Raw genomic sequence first — 20,548 nt, forward strand, 5'->3', positions numbered from 1 at the left:
ATCTAATCTCTATGATACACAAGGCAAAGTTCAAACACGGCAATCCTTTTTTCCCAAGGAGTATCAGGAACACGGAAAGGTACCTGTTAGGGTCAGACTGGCTCAATTTTAATTGAAATGGAAGAATACCTACAAAGATGTAAATTGATCAGATTAGTAGAAGACAAAATAGAATTTCTAAAGCAAGGTATTTAAAAAAAGAAAAAAAGAAATTGCTCAAGACATAAATGAGTTCCTAAGAAAAAAGCACCAGGACCATATGGATTTACAAGTGAATTCTATGAAACATTTAAAGATCAACTAAGTATAATATTAAATGAATTCTTTGTAATAATGGTAAAGATTATTCAATTAAGCTCTCCAATAAATAATATAACTTTCTAATTTCTACCTTGTCTAAGTTTCTTCTGCATTACAAAACCTGATTTTTATTATTATTATGCTTCTAGTTGTTCTTATATTGAGATTTGGAGAAACCATAGGATGTGGAATAGCCAACCCCTAATTCAAAATGACTACTCAGACAAAGATCCCTCAGAATAAAGATTAGAAGATTTATTAGAATCTTGTGAGAAGACAGTCCCTCCCCTGAGTGCTCAGAGAAGAGTGAGAATGTTATGTTGTGATTCACATTCAGTTCCCACAGTCCTCTGGGTGCAGATAGCTCTCGTCATCACAAGATCATTGGAATCAGCATCAATCATCTCAAGTAATTAATATATCTTTGGAATTCTCATATGAGATTTTATTTTAACCTCTCTGGAAATAAGCAAGATCTTTCCTTTCCCCCCCCCCCCTCTCTCTTTTGTGACCACACATCTACTCCCCCACTATCACACTAGAATACACGGTGCTTGCCAGCTTCTTACAGCTTTACAGGATATAATCCATGTCAGTTCTGATAAAGGAAGAACTTTCACATTTTCTGTCTTTCTCCTCCACAGATCCACAAAGGTCACAGATCAAACACTCATTTGCTCCTAGATTCCATAAGGAGACACATTCCATAAAAAGACATTTTTCTGCTTTCTTCCAGCTGACCACAAAAAATGCTTTTCTCAATATTGCATTGTTCTCTTACTATGGCTTCAAGTCTTGACTGGGCCCTCATTAAGGATAGGACCTTTGGGTTATTTCCTTTCTGTTCTTCAGCTTACTCATCTCTGATGATGAGAGTTGGACTAGATGAGCCCAGAAGTCCCTTTCACCTCTAAGTCGAAATTAAACATATAAGTTTTTAAACATTAAAGGTCATGGACTCATTTTGCCTTCACTTTGGTAAATGCTGTGAAATATCACATTAACATAATAACCTTGGGAAGGGGATAAACTGACAAGCCGCTCTTTTAAGAATGAGGCATCCACCTATGCCCTAATTGTGACTTGAGACTTTGTAATAGCAGGTGGAGCTGCAGCTAAAGGGTACAAGTGTTCTGTCATCTTAGATAAAACAGACATTTCTCTCTTGTTCCCCTCTACACACACAGACACACCTTTTCATTAGTTAAATATCTAAGGAAGTATTGTGGGGTCCATAGATATTTAGTCTCTGTGTCAATTAGGACGTTCCAGCTAATGGGGGAAAAGGTGGGGGGAAGGAGGAAGAGAAGGGGGTTTTGAAAATTTGAAATTTGGCAATATTATTCCCATGTATTTTCCACAAAAGATCTTGATGAGATGGTGAACTATAGATTTTTTTATATTAAGTATGCTGAAATGTTTCTTGATGGAAATTTATCTATCCAAAGTTTCATAAAACAAGTCCTTACTATATCTTATATTAATTGAACTCTCTCAAGATACCACTTCAAAACCTATACTTTGGATTGTAGAATAACCACGTAATGCCTTGTTTTTAATCAAAGTGTGGGATCAGTCTGCTGCAGAAGAAACTTTTGACCTAACAACTCAGGAAACAGGTCTTGGAATCTTAGAACCAAAAGATTTATTGGTTCCAGGTGTAGGAATTTTAGCTGCAGTTTCAATAATTGGCTCACCTTTCCTGTCTGCAGTTGCCTCAAAAATTCACTTTCTAATGATTTATTCAGAACATGTCTGCAGCCTTACAACATGAAATTGATATAGAAGCTATGATGCAACAAGAATGTTTAGAATGCTCAGTAATAGCAATAGGTAGACAATTGGAAGCTCACTTGACTTGGGAAAGTCCTTATGTATGTTCCAATTTTACCAGCTGAAGTACTGAACAAATACAGAACAAGCTACAGGGTGCTTGGCATTCTGAAAATACTACATGGAAAATTAGTCATTTGTCTAAGATTTAGAACAAAATAGCCGATTCTCAGATTGATTGCATTGATCCTCATGATATTGGAAATAGGTTGTGGAACTGAATCAATCAACCCAGTGCTCTTAATAATGTATCAAGCTTGCTGTTGCATTTTGTGCCTTGGATATGTTTTGTTACCCTGGCATATTTCCTCCTACCTTGTTTTCTAAGACACGCTCGGCAATCCTTGGTGAGTTTCAAGCATCCCTTCTTTATCTCAAGGTAGCACAGAAGAAGAGGGAGAAGTCTCAACAGGGAGAGGTTGAGGGTCAGCTCCTAGGAGTCAGAGGTTCTAGATTGACGCAGGTTTTCCCTGTAGCTTGTCCCTTGTTATATGGCTGTGAGAACTCAGGATGGTAGCTGAGCACCCCTCTGTTCTGTCTCTAGAACAGTAACTATACATTCAGAGCTTGCTGTTGTGACAAAGTGGTTTGTGCAAGACTAAGCAAGGGCAGAAGGGGGAGAGTTTTTCTGGACCTTTAGCCCTAAGCGATGCACTTTTGTGGGGGTCAGCTTTCTCTCACTTCCCCGCAAATCCACCCGACAAAATTGAACAAAACAATTCAAAATGGAGACCTAAGCCACATTTGCAGACATTTTAAAAGAAAATTAGAACATGGGACATAGAACTTATCACAAAGATGGAAAGCCAAAGCATTTAGGAATAAACAAGAGGAAAATTAAGTAATAAAAACAATTTAAAATCAGATTTTAAAATCTCAATAATTATTGATTGAGAAAAGAGATTAAAACAATTGGTTTCCCTCATTATAAAGACTCTTCTTTGAACACCAATCTTGAGATTTCAGAGAAAAACTCAAATATATTTTCTGACCTTTTTACACATATAAAATTGCAATATCTAGTGAGATATGTGCTGTAGGAAGAGAACTTCCCTCATTCATTATATTCACGTTTCATCTGCAGCAAGATTTCTTCACAAAGCATGAGATCCAGGTGAAAGCATTTCTGCAAATACATTTTGTACAATGTGTCTTTCCAGTATGAATATAGGGATTTATATTGACCTTTATCTTCAAGGTAAGAGCAAGTCTTGCTTCAGCACATTTCTAAGTCTTCTCTCCACTCTGTATCCTCAGATGTAAACTCAGAGAGGAACCTGGGCTAAAGACATGGAAAGGTCTTTAGGGAATTTGTTCCAAGCAGAAAATCCCTGATGATTAACAAGCTCTGTCCTCCATCTTTATGCCTTTATCCATGATTTCAATCTTCTAGGGAATTTTGTAGAGGCAATTCAGGGATGAAGTGAGCCTGAATGATTTTCCATGTAGATTATATGAATGAGATTTTATATCTAGTATGGGATCTTTCAAGTCTAGTCAGGGACTAATATATAATAACAACTTTACCATGATCCACATACTCAACTTTTCTCTAATGTGTTCTCGTTAAGCAAGATTTGAGCTTTGTCTGAAGGTTTCAATTTTCATGAGTTTTCTATCCAACGTGGATTTTCTCATGATTCCTAAGACTGTTGTGCTGTGGAAGCCTTTCCAAAGTCGTTACCTTCATAAGGCTTCTCCTGAGTGTGGATTCGTCTCTCATGTTCACGAAGATTACCCTTCTGTGTGAAAGCCTTTCCACATCGTTCACATTCATAAGGCTTCTCCCCAGTGTGGATTCTCTGATGGGAACTAAGATGGTCGTGCCTTCTGAAAGCCTTTCCACATTGAGTACATTCATAAGGCTTCTCCCCAGTGTGAATTTTATAATGGTTTTCAAGACTTTTTTTGTATTTGAAAGTCTTTCCACATTGCTTACATTCATAAGCCTCCTCTGCAGTATGGATTCTCTGATGGGAAGTAAGATGGCTGCCCTTTCTGAAAGCCTTTCCACATTCGGTACATTCATAAGGCTTCTCTCCAGTATGGATTCTCTCATGGAAAGTAAGATAAATATACTTTCTAAAAGCCTTTCCACATTCAGTACATTCATAAGGCTTTTCTCCAGTGTGGATTATTTGATGAGAAGTCAGAAGGTAGCGCAGGGTGAAAGCCTTTCCACATTCATTACATCGATAAGGTTTCTCCCCAGTGTGGATTTTATGATGTTTTTCAAGACTATTTTTGTATTTGAAAGTTTTTCCACATTGCTTACATTCATAAGCCTCCTCCACAGTATGGACTCTCTGATGGGAAGCAAGATGGCCACGCTGAGTGAAAGCCTTTCCACATCGTTCACATTTATAAGGCTTCTCACCAGTGTGGATTCTCTGATGGGAAGTAAGATGGCTACACTGTGTGAAAGCCTTTCCACATTCAGTACATTCATAAGGCTTCTCTCCAGTGTGGATTATCTGATGTTTGGCAAGATTGGAGCGATATGTGAAAGTCTTTCCACATTGCTTACATTCATAACCCTCTTCCACAATGTGGACTCTGTGATGGGAAGTAAGATGGAAGCGATGAGTGAAAGCCTTTCCACATTGTTCACATTCATAAGGCTTCTCTCCAGTGTGGATTCTCTGATGGGAAATAAGATGGCCGTGCTTTCTGAAATGCTTTCCACATTCAGTACATTTGTAAGATGGCTTTTCTGGGTGAATTCTCTCATGTTTAGCAGGAATAGATTTCTCTCTCAAAGTCTTTCCATGGTTCTTACATTCATAAGGTTTCTCTCCTGCATGGATTCTCTGGTGCTTGGCAAGGGAAGAGAGGACAGGAAAAGCTTTATCACATTCATGACACTCAGGTGTTTTCTCTTCAGCATGTATATCCTTATCTTTAGCAACACTGGAACTCTTTCTTAAAGCTTTCTTGTGTGTATTCCATTCACAATGTTCCTCTCCAGTGTGGTTTCTTTTGTGCTTGGCAAGAACAGGCCTGTATTCACGATATTGACAAAGGTCTTTCCATGAGATCATTTTCAGATTCACATTCATCACCTTCATATCAAAACACGTCTCTGAATCTAAAAGAAACAAATACAGATATGTGTATAAATAATCCTCTAATGCTGGCTGATAAGAAAGTCATGGACATTTGATTTCTTCAGGAAGAATGTTTTCAAACCAAAATGGACAGAATCAATCCTTTTTAAAGGCTTTTAACTCACACCAATAAAGAGATTCAATTCTCACACAGTTCCACACACAATACAATGACATTGGACCCCACCACAACAAAGCTGAGATAAAGGCCAGGTGAAGGTTCTCCTCATTTAGAAATCAGACTATGAGCTCTGAAAGGCTGAGAAACTTAATTCAAATCCCTGCAGCAGAGATTGGAACTTGAGACTGGAAACTGAGGCTTCTCAATCCATTGCACTAGACACATGTTCTCCATTTTACTTTCGATCCTTTCTTTCAGATTCAATCTCAGGCACAAACTAGCTCTGCACCCTTGGCAATGTGCTTCCTTGCCTCAGTTTTCCTGTAGAGTAAAGGTAATAATTGTACCCACGTCCCATGTTGTGGTGAACATCAAATGAGATAATACCTATAAAATTATTGGCACACAGTAGGCACCATATGCTTGTTAACTGCTATCGTTGTCACTATGATTTCGATTCTTCCCATCTCACTGCTTCCTTCCTTCATAAACTTCCCTGCCCCTCTCTCTTTATATGCATATGTCTGTTTCACATGATGCATTTCCATAAAATACACTTTCCTGTGCCTGGACTAGCTAAGAATAAATTTCATAAACTGTTGCTTATTCTCAAACCATTTCCAAGTTTCTATGCTGGATTTAAAACTTCTGGACTACTTCTCTTTGTACACCTGGGGCTCAGTGCAATGGATAGAACAGACCAGGTGCTTAATCTATGTTTACTGATTGGCTGACATTACCCATCTCAGTGCTTGCATGCTGGTCCCTCTGAGGGGCCAAATCTCTGTTTCTATTTCTATCTCTTTCCTGCTCCCTCTGACCTATTAGCAAATCCCATTGTGAAGACAACAAGGGGCTGGGGCTTCTGGTTCTGTTATGGAATAACCAGGAGTCTTTCCCTCCCATATCCCTAACCTAAGGGAAGCTGTCAGTTATGTAAACAACCATCCCCCAAGAATGAGCTAACGTTTGGTCAACAGGAAGCAGGATAAGGCAGAAAGTGGATGAATTAGGTCTGAATTCTTTCTGAGTAAGGTGGTGGGCTCCACTCTCATTCACAAATAATGAATGGGGACAGAGAAAATCATGAAAGCAGAGTCAGGTCTGCTCTTGTCAGTCCCTTCTTCTAAGAGAGGACAGTGACAAGAGGGAGGTCACGCCATGACACCTGAGGGACTTGGAATTAAGTGAGGCGAGGTGCCCAAGGTCACAGGCCTCACTTTCCCCCACAGAGCCATCTGCACCCAGTGGGCATGTATAGATCAGGATTACTGCAGATGACTCTGGGTACTGGGGGAGACTTGGGCCTTGTTAAGGTAAGGTCTCCAACAGGTCTCCTGGGAGTGAGGCTCCAGCATTCAGTGATAAAGGCTAGGGAGCAATGGAAGCAAAGAATCTCCTCTAGCACCTAGTCCAAAAACATCTCAATAAATAAAAAGAAACCAGTGACTCTAAAAAGACCCTCAGAGTTCCTGGCCAAAGCAGAAATGTTTGCGATTTATACTCAGTCTGAGTTAGTCAACATCCCAATAAAGACCAAATATGATTTAGTAAGGGACCTATGGGTGATCATTGAGAATCAGACTCATTTTGGTTTAGGGTTGTTCCTAAGAGAAGAATTGGGACAGCTAGGTGGTGCAATAGATAGAGCACCAGCCCTGAAATCAAGAGGATCTGAGATCAAATCTGGCCTGAAATACTTAATAGTTCCTAGATGTGTGCCCCTGGACAAGTCGCTTAACCCCAATTGCCTCAGTAAAAACTAAGAAAGAAATCTATCCAGTGATGGTTCAGTGATGAAGAAGGAGAGAGGAAAATGCTTTTCAGAGCACCTATAGGTAAGGGCATAGGATATCCTATGTGAACAGAGAGAAGAAAGGAAAAAAGAAAAGAAGGAAACAAGCTGAATAAGAAATTTAAAATTTCATATTAGAATTATAAGCTCACTCAAATCTGACAGGCCTCAGCTTACAAATTATGGGCACTTGACCGTTCCATGAACTCTGTATATTTTTGACAGTAGATACTAGGAACTAGCCATTCCTAGAGATGTTTATGCTCCAGAGAAGAGTGGCTCCCTCCCTTGAGCATAGGCAATTAATAAAGAACTGTCAAGATGCAGACGACATGGAACGAGTCAACTAGTGAAGCCCTCCCGTACCCCGCACCCGCACAGATGTATGTGCCAAACCCTTATATAATTTTTTGGCAAAAAGCCTTCTTTGTCTAAACATATAAAAAAGGTCAGGGCCCCATACTATGATAGAGCCTCGCCCGTGAGGGGACGCCTTGTGTGGGAAAATCTTTACACAACTCAAGTTGAGAAGGCTGAAAAAGAGGGGCTCCCAGCCTTTTGATGATCTTGCGGGTAACCTTGAGTTGGTGGTGTATTCTCTTCCTCTATCCATTATAATAGTGATTGTTATATTATTAGCTATTCTTATTGTTATTTGTTTTTTATGTAAGTCTAAATTGTCTATACCTTACCCTATCTAATTAAAATATTTTTCTTTCCTTTCACTTTTCAATTTCGTGTGTGTGGAGCATTATTTATACGGGCGAATCCGAACTTTCCTTTAAAATCATAAAACATAATTAGCATAGTCAGCAGGATTCGCTGTATAAATGCCTCTCTTTAAGAAAAATAGAACTCTGTGTCTGTCTGTGTATGTTTGTCTGCTTTGAATTTTTTTGTTCTGTGTTAAAAGTTAGCAAGCTCATAAGAGATAAGAATTCAGCCTCTGTGTTACAGGCTTAGAAAACTATCAGGCTGAATTGTGGAAATTGGAATTCATTCAGAATAGTAATTCTTTCAGAGTGCTTCCAAATGTATTGGTCTTAAAAATTGTGATTTTAAACTTTTTAACCTGTTGCACCAATTTGTAAGTAAAACAAAAGAAAAAAAAACTTGACTATTTTAAACTGGTGGGAAAGTTTTCTCTGAAAAGCAGATTTTCAAAGTCTGCTCTGCTAAAGAGAAGTATAAAAGCAATACAATCTTATCTGCTTAATACCACCTGGGAAGCTTCTTACTAGTGGCCTTGAAGCACTCAGGCAGAAGAAGGAAAAAAAAAGAAAAATTAATTGATTTGCTTCTGAAACATTGGGTAATTTGTTATCATTATGGGTTATGAATCTTAAAGTTTAAAGTTTAAAAAAAAAGGTGATTAAAGAAAAGGGACAAGAGAGATTGATTTACAAAAGCAATTAATAGTTTAAATGAAGCATCTAGTCAGAAGAGTTATTGGTTTGGAAGTGTTTAAAGTATGTCGGAGAAAGTTTGAGCAAGTAGGCATTGGGAAGAGAGAAACAGAGAGATGGGACAGGAGAATAAAGGTGATTTAAAGAAGGATTGATTAGTGGGAACAAGTGATTTCAAGAAGAAATCAGTGGGGAAAAGAAGGAACTGGTTGGAAAAGGTAGTCATGGAGAGATGACTGTGAGACAGGACGTGTTTTTGCAGGAGGAGAACAGCAGTGGAAAGCTGCAGCCGTTTTTGGCTGAAGAAAGCAAACTGATTTAAAGGGTCTGGTTACTCATACAAGATGTTAATTGAGCGAACGTTTGTTTCTAAAATACATAATGGTTTTTGTGTTTAAAGAACATGATCAGAAATGTGATATATAGGATTTCAACAGTGCATGAGTTCTAGCTTGGAGATGGGGTCCTGGTTCAGACAGGGAAGGAGGACAAGCTGACCCTGAGCTGGAAAGGACTGATCCAGATCCAGATACAGCAGTGCTACACAGGAAAGAGATCAGAATTAAAGGACTGGTGGACTCCGAGGGTGTGGACTTCCCAACTGAATGCAGAGAACAAGCTGAGACCAACATTGAAAAGCAACTGATGAACTGTGCATGTAAAATCTTGATAGCGGTATTGAAGCCTCACCATTAGATAAAATATCTATTACTGACACCTCCCCTCCTACAAAACATCCTCCATCAATCATAAGAGTTCCTAAAACTTGTACCAATAATGTAACTTTTCCTCCTCTGATGAATTGTGTTAGAAAGAAAAGAACCCGGTATGACACTCTATTTGGTGGTGCTGGAACCGGTTTGGGTATAGTTAATTCAATAGACCTTGAGACCTTGGCCAGCAGACTGCGCAGTGCTGGGCAAGATGTTTCTCAGGCTTTGACTTTTTAACTCAATAGTTGCCCACGACGATCCTACCCCACCAAAATACATTAAAATATCGAGGCCACTTTCTACAGATTTTTAATGAGAGTATTATTACTAGTTTGGGTTTTACTGGAAATATTAGAAAATTATTTAATTGGACCAAATGCTCTTTACAAAATATGTATACTTTAATACAAAAAGAAAATGCTCAGAGATTGTTGCAATGTGGGGTTATATGTTTAATTTACCAGAAGCATGGAAAAACAATGACCTGAAAATGCTACGTGTACTTCTCTTTGGTGTACTGGAACTATTGTGTATTGTCAAGTTAAGATATGGGCTGTTATGTGTTAATTTCATGTGTTACCTTTTGTCTTACCTAATTTCTTTGCTCATATATATGGAAACTATATAGATTTGAATAATGTAACCCACACTTTGTCTGACTGTACTGCAACTGATAGAGGGATTGTTTGTGGGATGATGTTTCAGCAGATGGAACCCTGCCTTCTCTCACATTCATCCAGTTTGTGGGATTTAACATTGTATCCTGTGAATAACTTCTCCATGATCTATGAGGTATCTTCGCAACATCTCTGTATGGCTTCTAATAAGCTGGGTACCCAAACTCCTTCCTTTACCCCATGTTTCCCTTTCACTACAACCTTTAATGGATATCCTAAACAGATCTTTAGTTATGAAGTCTAATCAGCGCGCATTAAATGAACATCGAATACAGACTCTTACAGCTGCAGGACAACTTATCGAGGCCTCTCATTTAGTAACATCGGATACTAACCACCATTGGTGTGATTTCTTATTTAGATCAAATAGCGCTACTACTTATTTTAATGATCTAGCTATGCCCATAGTGTTATTATTACTCTTTCTAGTTATATTATGCATGTGTAATTGTCTTATGTACTGGAAAATGAAATTAATTTACTCTAATTTCACCCCACTAGCTCAGTCCTCTTATTATTTTCGTGATCTTAAGGCCAAATGAATAAGAAATTTAAAATTTCATATTAGGATTATAAGCTCACTCAAAACTAACAGGCCTCAGCTTCCAAATTATGGGCACTTGACCGTTCCATGAACTCTGTATATTTTTGACACTAGATGCTGGGAACTAGCCATTCCTAGAGATGTTTGTGCTCCAGAGAAGAGTGGCTCCCTCCCTGAGCATAGGCAATTAATAAAGAACTGTCAAGATGCAGACGATATGGAACGAGTCAACTAGTGAAGCCCTCCCGTACCCCGCACCCGCACAGATGTATGTGCCAAACGCTTATATAATTTTTTGGCAAAAATCCTTCTTTGTCTAAAGACCTATAAAAAAGGTCAGGGCCCCATATTATGATAGAGCCTCGCCCGTGAGGGGACGCCTTGCACGGGAAAATCTTTACACAACTCAAGTTGAGAAGGCTGAAAAAGAGGGGCTCCCGGACCAGTTTGATGATCTTGCGGGTTCCCTTGAGTTGGTGATGTATTCTCTTCCTCTATCCATTATAATACTGATTGTTATATTATTAGCTATTCTTATTGTTATTTGCTTTTTATGTAAGTCTAAATTGTCTATACCTTGCCCTATCTAATTAAAATATTTTTCTTTCCTTTCACTTTTTAATTTTTTGTGTGTGGAGCGTTATTTATACGGGCGAATCCGAACTTTCCTTTAAAATCATAAAACACAAGTAAGGAAGGAAAAAGAGGGGAGTAAGAAAGAAGGAAGGAAGGGGGAAAGAGGCAGGAAGGGAGTCTTCCAACTGATAGATTCCAGCCTGGTGGCTGGCTTTCCTCAGAGGTTGTTGCTTTCCCTACATAGATCTGTGCTTAACTGTAGCCTATGTGTGGGGAGTTGCCAGAGGATGAAAGGGAGGTGAGGGGGGAATAAAGTAAAAGGTGACAGCAGAGAACAAAAGAAAACTACAAGGAAGCAAAAAGCAACGGATGGGTCTAAATATAATATCTTACATTTATGGTTTATGGAAATTTATTATTTTAGATTTTGAATCCTCATGTTCTACTAATCGTAAAACATTTTTTAAAATTCTTTTCTGTCTTTTTCTATTTCATTTTTAGTTTTAAATAAATATCAAAAGCATAAAAATAAATGCTTTTAGACTTAAGGAAGGTCTGAGAAAAGTCATATTAGACAGCCTGGGACCTCTTTCTTTGGTTGTAGATAGTTGGATGGCCCCAAATTTCCAAAAAAGACTTCCACTAGGATCTCCATTAGAAGAGAACTGAAAGGCCACGGAATCCAACCCCCTCATTTTATAGATGAAAAGACTGACGTTCAGAGGTTCAGTGAAGTGCTCAGGATCTCCCTACCACAAGAGTCTGAAAAGGGATTCCAAGCCAGTTTCCCTGCCCCCAGGCCCATCACATGAAGAAGCCTCCTGGGATAGCAGCCTGCACCCCAGCTTACAACGGACTCACCAGGACAGGAGTTCCTCAGGCCACCTCTTTCCACATGGGAGATGAAATCTTCTCTGGGAACTGGAAGTCCTGGGCAGGGGGAAGATGGTGGCTGTGAGACTTGAAACTTGTCATTTATTCCTCATTAGAATAATGAGAATGAGGCCCACTGAGTGGTTCCAAGGACAACTCAAAGATGGTTTTCAGGGTGCTTATTGCCAGGGGAAGAGGGCAGAGAGAAAGGAGGCCATGCAAGCAATCTGGAGTCACAAGATCTTGATTTTGCTGCCTCCTTCGCAGCAAGATGGCCTCATCCCACTGCTTCATTTTTCTGGATTTAGGAGGCAGCCGGGAGCACAGAGAAGGGAGCACAGGGCCTGCAGTCAAGAACCCCCGAGTTCAAATTTGGATTTAGACACATCCTGGCTATGTGACTCTGAGTAAGTCATTTCATTTGTTTGGTTCAGCCTCCAGACTTGGAATATGGGGATAAAGATGGCAGCTACTACAAAGGGTTTTGGTGGGAATCAAGTGCAATAAGTGCATGAAGGAAGCTCTGAGCACAAGACCTGGCTCCCAGCAAATGTATAAAAAGACCTCCTCCTTTCCCTTTCTCTCCCTGTATCTGTGGAGGCCTTTGGGGGATGTAGGAAGGAAGAACAAGGGCCCACTTGCTGTGCTGGAGATTTATGGGTTACACCAGGGGCAGTGAGGTAAACATTTGTTTGTTTGTTTATTTATTTATTTATTTACCAAAACGAACATTACAAAGACAAAATGGTTCCCCCAAGAGGAAGGGGGTTCCTTATCTTATCCCATCCTCAGTGAAAAGGGACAGGACCTGTTTTCAGAAGGTTTGCAGACAGAAGTGCTGGGTTCCCATCTTACAATGCAAAGGCCACGTTTAAAAGAATCAGGCAGCAGGAGGACCCTGCCTCATGGGGATAGGAGGGCCTTTCTAAGAACTGATAAAAGCCTGAAACTCTGAACACTAGGGAGGGGATGGTGACATTCCTCTTGATGGCATTCCCAGAGTTCCAAGGGAAGCGCTCCTTACCCAGGGAGAGCAAGTTCTCGGCATTCTCCAGCATGACTTCCTTGTGCAGCTCTTTCTGATCTGGGTCCAACAGACCCCACTCCTCAGGGGTGAAGTCCACAGCCACATCCTTGAAGGTCACCAACTCCTAAAACACCAACACCCAGAGGACGTAAGAGGGGAAGCACATTCATAACTGACCTAATCCAATACTCCTCAATTTATAGAAGGGAGCTGAAGCATGGAGGAGGGATCTGCCCAAAGGTGACAATCCTGGCAGTATTCAGAGCCAGAACAGAAACCAAAGTCCCCCAAAGACCAGTGGAATATAGAGAAACACATCTTATATTTTCTGATGGAATAAAATTGAGAAATGTCTTATTAGGAAATAGTACTGCCTGTGGAATCAGGAAAGTTATGGCTTCTATCAGAGAGAGATGAGGATTTTTGGTGGTGAAATCAGACAGTGCTATGCCAAGAAAATGGCATGAAGTGTTTGTGTGAAGCCAGCAAGTATTATGTGCTGTAAAGTTAAAACATTTCCATGATCACTGAGGAGGAAAAAAGATACTGTGAATTTTGCAAGGGCCAGAAATTAAGTCTAATCCAGATGAAAACACTATCCTCCCCCCCACAAGAGTATTTTATTTTTCTAAACAAAATATATTTAGTTTTATTATAGTATATAATATATTAGTATATAAAGGAAATAGTTTTCAACATTCAGTTTTGTAAGATTTTTTCTTCCAAATTTCAGACTCACAGGCTTCTTAATGGATCTGGCCCAGTGATTAACAATTTACAAAAGCAAACTAAAGCAGAGAGAAGAGATTTATCCAAAGGTCACATCCTCTACGAGAACACTTGGAAGCACAGCCATGCATGGGCCTCCCACCTACAGTGTACACAGCTGGTGTGGACTCAGCTGCTGACATGTTGTCTTCCATGTTAGAGTGGAAACTTCTTGAGGGAAGGAACTGATTTTTCCTCCTTTGCATCTCCCTCTATATTCCCACAGAGCCTCTTCCCTTTCTAAATGCCTGTTGCTTTGACCTAAGCAGTGATAAAGGGAGAGAAAGGCTTGTGATGAGATGACTCTAATGGAGTTATTCTAGAAGTAGCTAATTGCAGCTTTGGGGGCATGGAAGGGTTTCAGGAGATAAAGAAAATAAAATGGAATAACAGAAAACCGACCAGGAAGTAAAGAAATGCTGGACAGCTCCTGAACCATGGGGAGCAGTTATTATGTAGGTGTGCTTTATATTGAACCTGCTCTTATGTTCCACTGGTTAGGTGACTCTTTATTTCTTCTCTTATTTCATATTTAAGGTTAAAATAAACTACAATAGGGGCCACTAGATGGCAAAGTGCCCTGGCTGGGAAGTCAGGAGAACCTGAGTTCTGAGTTCCAATGTGACCTCACACAATTAATACTTCCTAGGTGTGTGAACCTGGGCAAAGTCACTTAACCCAATTGCCTGAGGGAAAAAAAATTAAAATATAACAATAGACACAAAAATGGCAAAGAGAAGGGATTCAGAGAGATTTGGGAAGGTCTGTGTGGTCTGAGGCAGCAGGAACTGAGCAGCAGCAGGAGGACAACTTCTGCTCTGCTCCCAGCCAGGGAAAGGACAAAAGCTGGGGAAGGGCTCTGCTCCACACAATACTCCGGGTCAAAGATTTCCAGAACAGTGAGTGGCTACAGAAGGGACCTTGGCCACAGGACACAGAGAGGCTAAAAGGGGTGTGTGTCTCTGTGTATGTCTAGTGAGGAGAAGGTGCTGGACCAATGCAAAGACATAGTATCTATAACACAGAAACAAATGAGTGAAAGGGTCATGCTTGTCAGGGACCTATATTGAGGGGAAATTTAAACAAACTTGGGGGCAGCGACTGGGGGAAGGGAGTTAGTGCTCAAGATGCCAAAGGGACAATGAATCAGTCTAAAACATAGGAGAGTGGAGGGCAGTGTTGTTATTACTGCATTCACTTACTTGCCTATTTTTGTAAAGGATCCACAGATAAGAGAGATGGCCAGCCTCACAGATCATCCTCCAGATCTGTAAAAATGGCCTCTTGGGCTGATGTTGCCACATCTGTGGGCAGAATACACTCACCTGGGGTGGAGGTCTGCGGATCTCAGGGGCCATTCCCTCTGGCTCCAGGCTCCCTGCTTCGGTCAGGCCTTAGTCCTCTGCAGGTTGGTGGATGATTATCAGATGTCTTTCCCTTCTTTTCCTGGACAGGGGGCTAGCCTACAGGAAATTACAGAGAGTGAGGACCCAGGGGAGTTACTAAGCCCTTGGCCCTGCCCTTACAAAAGAGACCCCAACCAATAGGGGGAGGGAGGCTGAAAGGAGGAGCAGGTTAAAAAATGAAACTGGTGGAGTCAAGATAGGAGAGAAAAGGCAGGATATTGCTTGAAGTCCCTGCAGTTTCCTAGGAAATAACTTTTAATTAAGAGAGGAGTGACAGAACCTACAAAACAATGGGGAGAAACAATTTTCTCCCCAACCTCAGTGGCAAATTGGCTGAGAATGTATACAGCCAGTTCCAGAGCCCTTGGCACAACTGGCAAGGAGCCAGCCCCTGAGCCTCTGTCTTTGAAGAAGGAAGCCAGTGACCAAGCAATTGACCCCAGAGCAAAAAGCTTGGGACAGTGTCCTCTGCTCAACCTTAAAAACCACAGTTTAGCCTGGAAAATGAGAAAAAAAAAAAACAGGACAAAATTTAAAACAAAAAAACAAACAAACAAACAAAAAAAACTCTGAAATAGAAAATTGTTATGGTTGAAGGGAAGGTTAACAACATGGAAGACAAGATCAAAATGCCTCCAATACGAAATCTCAAAGAGAAATATGGATTGGTCACAGCTCCAAAAAGTCCTCCTGGAGGAGCTCCAAAAGGAATTTAAAAGTCAAATAAGAGAAGTAGAATAAAAATTAGGAAGTCAGATTAGAATGAGAGAATCATGAAAAAAAAAAAAAAAGTCACCACTTTGGTTTAAGGAAAGCACAAAAATCCATTAAAGAGAATAACTCCTTTACAAGAATTGGCTCCATGAAAAAGAAGATACACTGAAGAAAATAATTCCTTAAATATTTAGAAGCTAATATAAATGAAATAAACATGGGAAGAACCCACTGAGCACCTCCTGAAAGAGATCCCCAAATGAAAACTCCTAGTGTGTGGAATAGAGAAAGTGAAGAACTTACAGGAATGTATGAATTCTTTTTCTGTATTTTATTTTCATTATTTCTGGGGTTCCCCTATGACATGTATCATATGTGCAGGCTCATATTTACTTGAGCCTTGGCCATCTATACCCATATTTACTTAACCTGAGCATTTATCAAGGTTTGACATTTATTGATATTCAGTCTATTAGCTTGACCTCTGCTTGATTAAGCCTGAAGGCCTGATTTTTTTGTTTCTTAGAAATCTGGAGATTTCAGGAAACAGAAACCTCCCATTCCAATCTCTCCAGATAACAACAACCCATCCCTCCCCTTCTCAATGCTCTCTTCCTAGAGATGTAATCCCTGGTATAAAAGCTGTGTATCTTTGCTACTTCTTTAGCCCTCCTACCAAGAGCTTTCTCTTTTTATCTCCTGATGGGATGGCTCATCAGCAGGAGGTTTTCAACAAACACCTTTTCTGCCTTTCCCTGAATGATCTCTAAGTAGTATTTTGGGTAAGGGTATTCTACATCCCTCACACTAGGAACAGTATAGCCAAATTGCAGAAGGTCAAGAATAAAATTTGGAAGGAGCCAGAAGCAACTCATATATTGTTCAGGCACAGTCAGGATCCCAACATGACATTCCAGAAGGCAAAGAAGCATGAATTGCCCTCTCAAAATAACTACCCAAATAAACTGAACATCATCTTTCACAAAGGAAAAAATTCAATGAAAAAGGCAATTTTCAAACATTTTTCATGAAAAGGCCTGAGAAGAACAGAGAATTTAAGTTTTCCAATAAAAGAGCTAAGAGTAGCATAAAATGGGGCAACTAGGTGGTGCAGTAGCCTTGAATTCAGGAGGAGCCGAGTTCAAATCAGGTCTCAGACACTTAACACTTCCTAGCTGTGTGACCCTGGGCAAGTCACTTAACCCCAGCCTCAGGGGGGAAAAAAAAGAATAGCATAAAAAAGGAAAGAGGAAAAAAAAGAAATAACTAAGTCCCTACCTGAGATAATACTTGTAACTCTAGTTAAGAATTGTAAAGTTCTGTGGTCTCAGGAAACTGCACTTAGTTAGCACTTAGTAAGAACCTAACAAAGAACTGAATTTCTACAGGCTTGTGGTTTGCCCTTCCTTCTCTAAGAGGACCCCAATACTGGGAAGGGAAAGCCAAGATTGGGAAGTCAGATAATTGAACTGGGACAGGGGAGGAGACCATGGTGAGGTGCAAAGTCCCCAGCCTCACCTCCTCCTCCAGAGCCCCCTGGCTCCAGTGGCCAGTATATATAGCTCAGGATGACTGCAGATGGCCCAGAAAGCAGGGGACACCTTGACCTTAAGCTAAGCTACCAGTCTGAAGGAGGCAACGCCCACAGAGGGATTAAAGCCTGGAAATGACCTCTTTTACCCAGTCAAAAACAACAAAAGTGGGAAGGAAAAGTCCCCAGGGCTATTGGCCACAGGGGCAGGCAGGCGTTTGCATAGATAGAAGGGACCAGGAATGAGATGACTGTGATGGAATGGAATAAAATGGAGGATGGGCTCACCTTCAATTACTCCTACTCCTCTGACTCCCTTCCTCTCCCCCACCCACCTACAGACCTTAGAGGCAGCAGGATTTGGGGCCCAGATGGGATGAGAGTGTTTAGAAACTCAATGTCCCTGGACTCAGAAATCTCCCTGCCAGTGATACTTGGTCCTCCCAGCATCCCTTCTCCCCATTAGACGTATAGTCTAGACAATAAACTAACTGAGGGATCCAGTAAGGAGGTAAAGGCTCTGAGATGGAGCCCCCAGAGAAAGACAAGAGGAAGCCTAAGGCTAAGAGCCAATCTAGTCTGGGACTCAGCTCCCAGGACCTGAAGTGAGGGAGGCGGCAGGGAGCTGGGAAGCCTGGGTAAAAAAGAATAAATTTAAGTGTCCAGAAGTGATTTAGGCGGGTAGCTGAACCAGAAAAAAAACTGGATGACTGTGTCCTGAAATGTAACTGGAAGATGGGGGAAGGTTCCTAAGAAACTTGGGTAGATTTTAGGCTTAGAATCTTTAAAGGAATGTGGAGACAATGAGCCTCATGTCTGGGAAGAAGCCCAAGATCTGTGGATCCAGAGAAATGGGCCCAGGAAAATCCTTTAGTTCCTGAAATGAAGCAGGGTTCGAGGAAGCAGAAAGGCAGAGCCTGTGGAACCTCATTAGAAATCAGGTGGACAGCAGGATGAATACAGAGAGGTTTGGAGAGACTTACATGAACTGATGCTGAGTGAAAAGAGCAGAACCAGGAGATCATTATACTCTTCAACAATACTGTATGAGGATGGATTCTGATGGAAGTGGAAATCTTCAACATAGAGAAGAGCTAATCCAATTCCAGTTGATCAATGAGAGACAGAATTAGCTACATCCAGAGAAGGAACACTGGGAATTGAGTGTAAACTCTTTGCACTATTGTCTTTCTTCCAAGATTGCTTTTACCTTCTGAATCCAATCCTTCCTGTGCAACAAGAGATTCAGTTTTGCACACATATATTGTATCTAGGATATACTATAACATACTTAATATGTATGGGACTGCCTGCCATCTAGGGGAGGGGATGGAGGGAAGGAGGGGAAAATTCGGAACAGAAGGGAGTACAAGGGATAATGTTATAAGAAATTACTTATGCATATGTACTGCCAAAAAATGTTATAATTATAAAATTAATTTTGAAAAAATTATAAATAAATAAATTAATTAATTTAAAAAAAAAAGAAAGAAAGAAATCAGGTTTAAAGGCAGTATAATCAATTCACTAAACAGGAACTGGAGGCAGAGAGAGGGCCTGGGAGGAGTCCAGAAGGGGAGGCTGAAAATGGGACTCATGAGGAGCACTGCTCAGACCTACCTGGGACCTACCCCCGTAGAGATGTGCTGCACTAAGTAGAAAATGGCAGATCTAAGAGAATACCCAGAGATCTCATTCCCAAGCCTTCTTGCTTCCCATTCATCTATTCCAGGAAGGTCCTCTGAGTCTGAAGGGCACCAGCAGCAAATCCACTGAAAGTTGGAGGGTGGGCTCACTCCCAAAATCATCCAGAGTGATGACCTCTGAATGTTACCTGCCTCCCCTCCTCAAGCCCTGCCCATCATCACATGGCCAGTGACCACTGGAATGGTTCTTCTCCAGCCCTAGACTCCTCCCAGGCTTCCAAACTCCACCCTAGGACTCTTATTTCACCTGGCCACTTACCCACCAGGCTGTTCATCTTGTCTCTCATGAGCTCCCCCTCCCCCAGGCTTCCATCACCTGATGTTTTGTTGGAGGAAGGATTCAGGACTTTTATCTTGCCACTGGACTTGGCAGAGCACTGCCTCCCTTACATCCCATTCCAACACAAATCAAAACATCTCCCTTTTACCTGTGGTCCTCTTCTAGAACAAAACATCATGGACCACAGAACTTTCCTAGATTCAGAAAAATGAAAACTCTTTCTAGAAGCCTTCCCACAGTGCAACCATTATGGATGTTCAGGTCATTCAATTTTATATTGTCTTTGTAATGAGTTTTTTGTGTTATACTCCTAATAAATATGCTAATAATTTAGATTTCTCAGAGCTGCCTTTTCTGGCAGGACTCACAATGCACCTTAAAATGATCAAACATTCTGATAATGTATATCCTTGTGCTGTACTGTACTTATGTACAATCAGTGAATTGACTGGAAAATACAGAAAACTTATCACAGACCTCTGTGCTTTGGAGAGGGGCTGGTCACAACCCTGGAGATTTGAAACAATCTGTTAAGGGGCCAGAACTCTGAACTTGAAACAAAGGATTCTTACAAGGGACTAAGTCAGTGGAATTGATAGGGACAATAGTTATCTCATTTAGCATGGTTCAGTATGATTGATCTGATCCTCCAAGGAGATGGTATGGACCAGAACTTGAAATAAGGCACTGAGTGGAATTGAGGAGACACTGGTTAAGTCTAGTTTACCATTTATGATTTAATCCTATACCAAATAATGGTTTCCTAGTGATATAATGATTGGTTTGTACTCAATGTGGAGCATATAAGCTAAAAGCCCCAGCCAGGGAGATTCAGAGATTCAGAGACAAGTGGCCAGAAGGTTGGAGGCTGTGGAGCACAAGCCCAAGCCTTTGAACTCAGACAGATTCATCCCATCTCACACTACCTTGGTGCCAGGCTCTCCTCCTTCACTTCTCTGCTGAAACTAAGCCTCCAGAAGGCCTCCAGAAAACTAGCCAAGCCCCAAGGGAAGGAGCTAGGACTTTGAAGGAGACAGTAAAGGATTTGGACTTTAACTTCTGGCTACTGCAGTGGTGATTACCGAACTGAAATGAAGGCTGCTCCCAGAGACCCCAAGAGAACTGAACTAGAGAACATTACACAATCCAAGAAGTGTTGTATCCTTTTCCA

The 20,548-nt window shown here is 40.8% G+C and overlaps 1 protein-coding gene across 2 annotated transcripts in view; it reads right to left on the minus strand.

The window, feature by feature from the left end:
- Window positions 1-427: 427 nt before the first annotated feature.
- Window positions 428-20,548, minus strand: part of LOC141564552 (uncharacterized) — a 65,239-nt gene continuing 45,118 nt past the window's right edge. The window contains exons 2-5 of one of the 2 annotated variants that reach the window (XM_074307143.1): window positions 15,066-15,203; window positions 12,970-13,096; window positions 11,934-12,002; window positions 428-5,221 (exon numbers count right to left, since the gene is read on the minus strand). In XM_074307143.1, the coding sequence (XP_074163244.1) occupies window positions 3,777-5,221; window positions 11,934-12,002; window positions 12,970-13,096; window positions 15,066-15,098 (1,674 nt within the window). In that variant the 5' untranslated portion in view covers window positions 15,099-15,203 and the 3' untranslated portion in view covers window positions 428-3,776. The remainder of the gene's footprint in view (window positions 5,222-11,933; window positions 12,003-12,969; window positions 13,097-15,065; window positions 15,204-20,548) is intronic. The other variant, XM_074307141.1, reaches the window with a different exon arrangement.

The sequence above is a fragment of the Sminthopsis crassicaudata genome, chromosome 3, assembly GCF_048593235.1.
Source record: "Sminthopsis crassicaudata isolate SCR6 chromosome 3, ASM4859323v1, whole genome shotgun sequence".
Classification (NCBI taxonomy): Eukaryota; Metazoa; Chordata; class Mammalia; order Dasyuromorphia; family Dasyuridae; genus Sminthopsis; species Sminthopsis crassicaudata.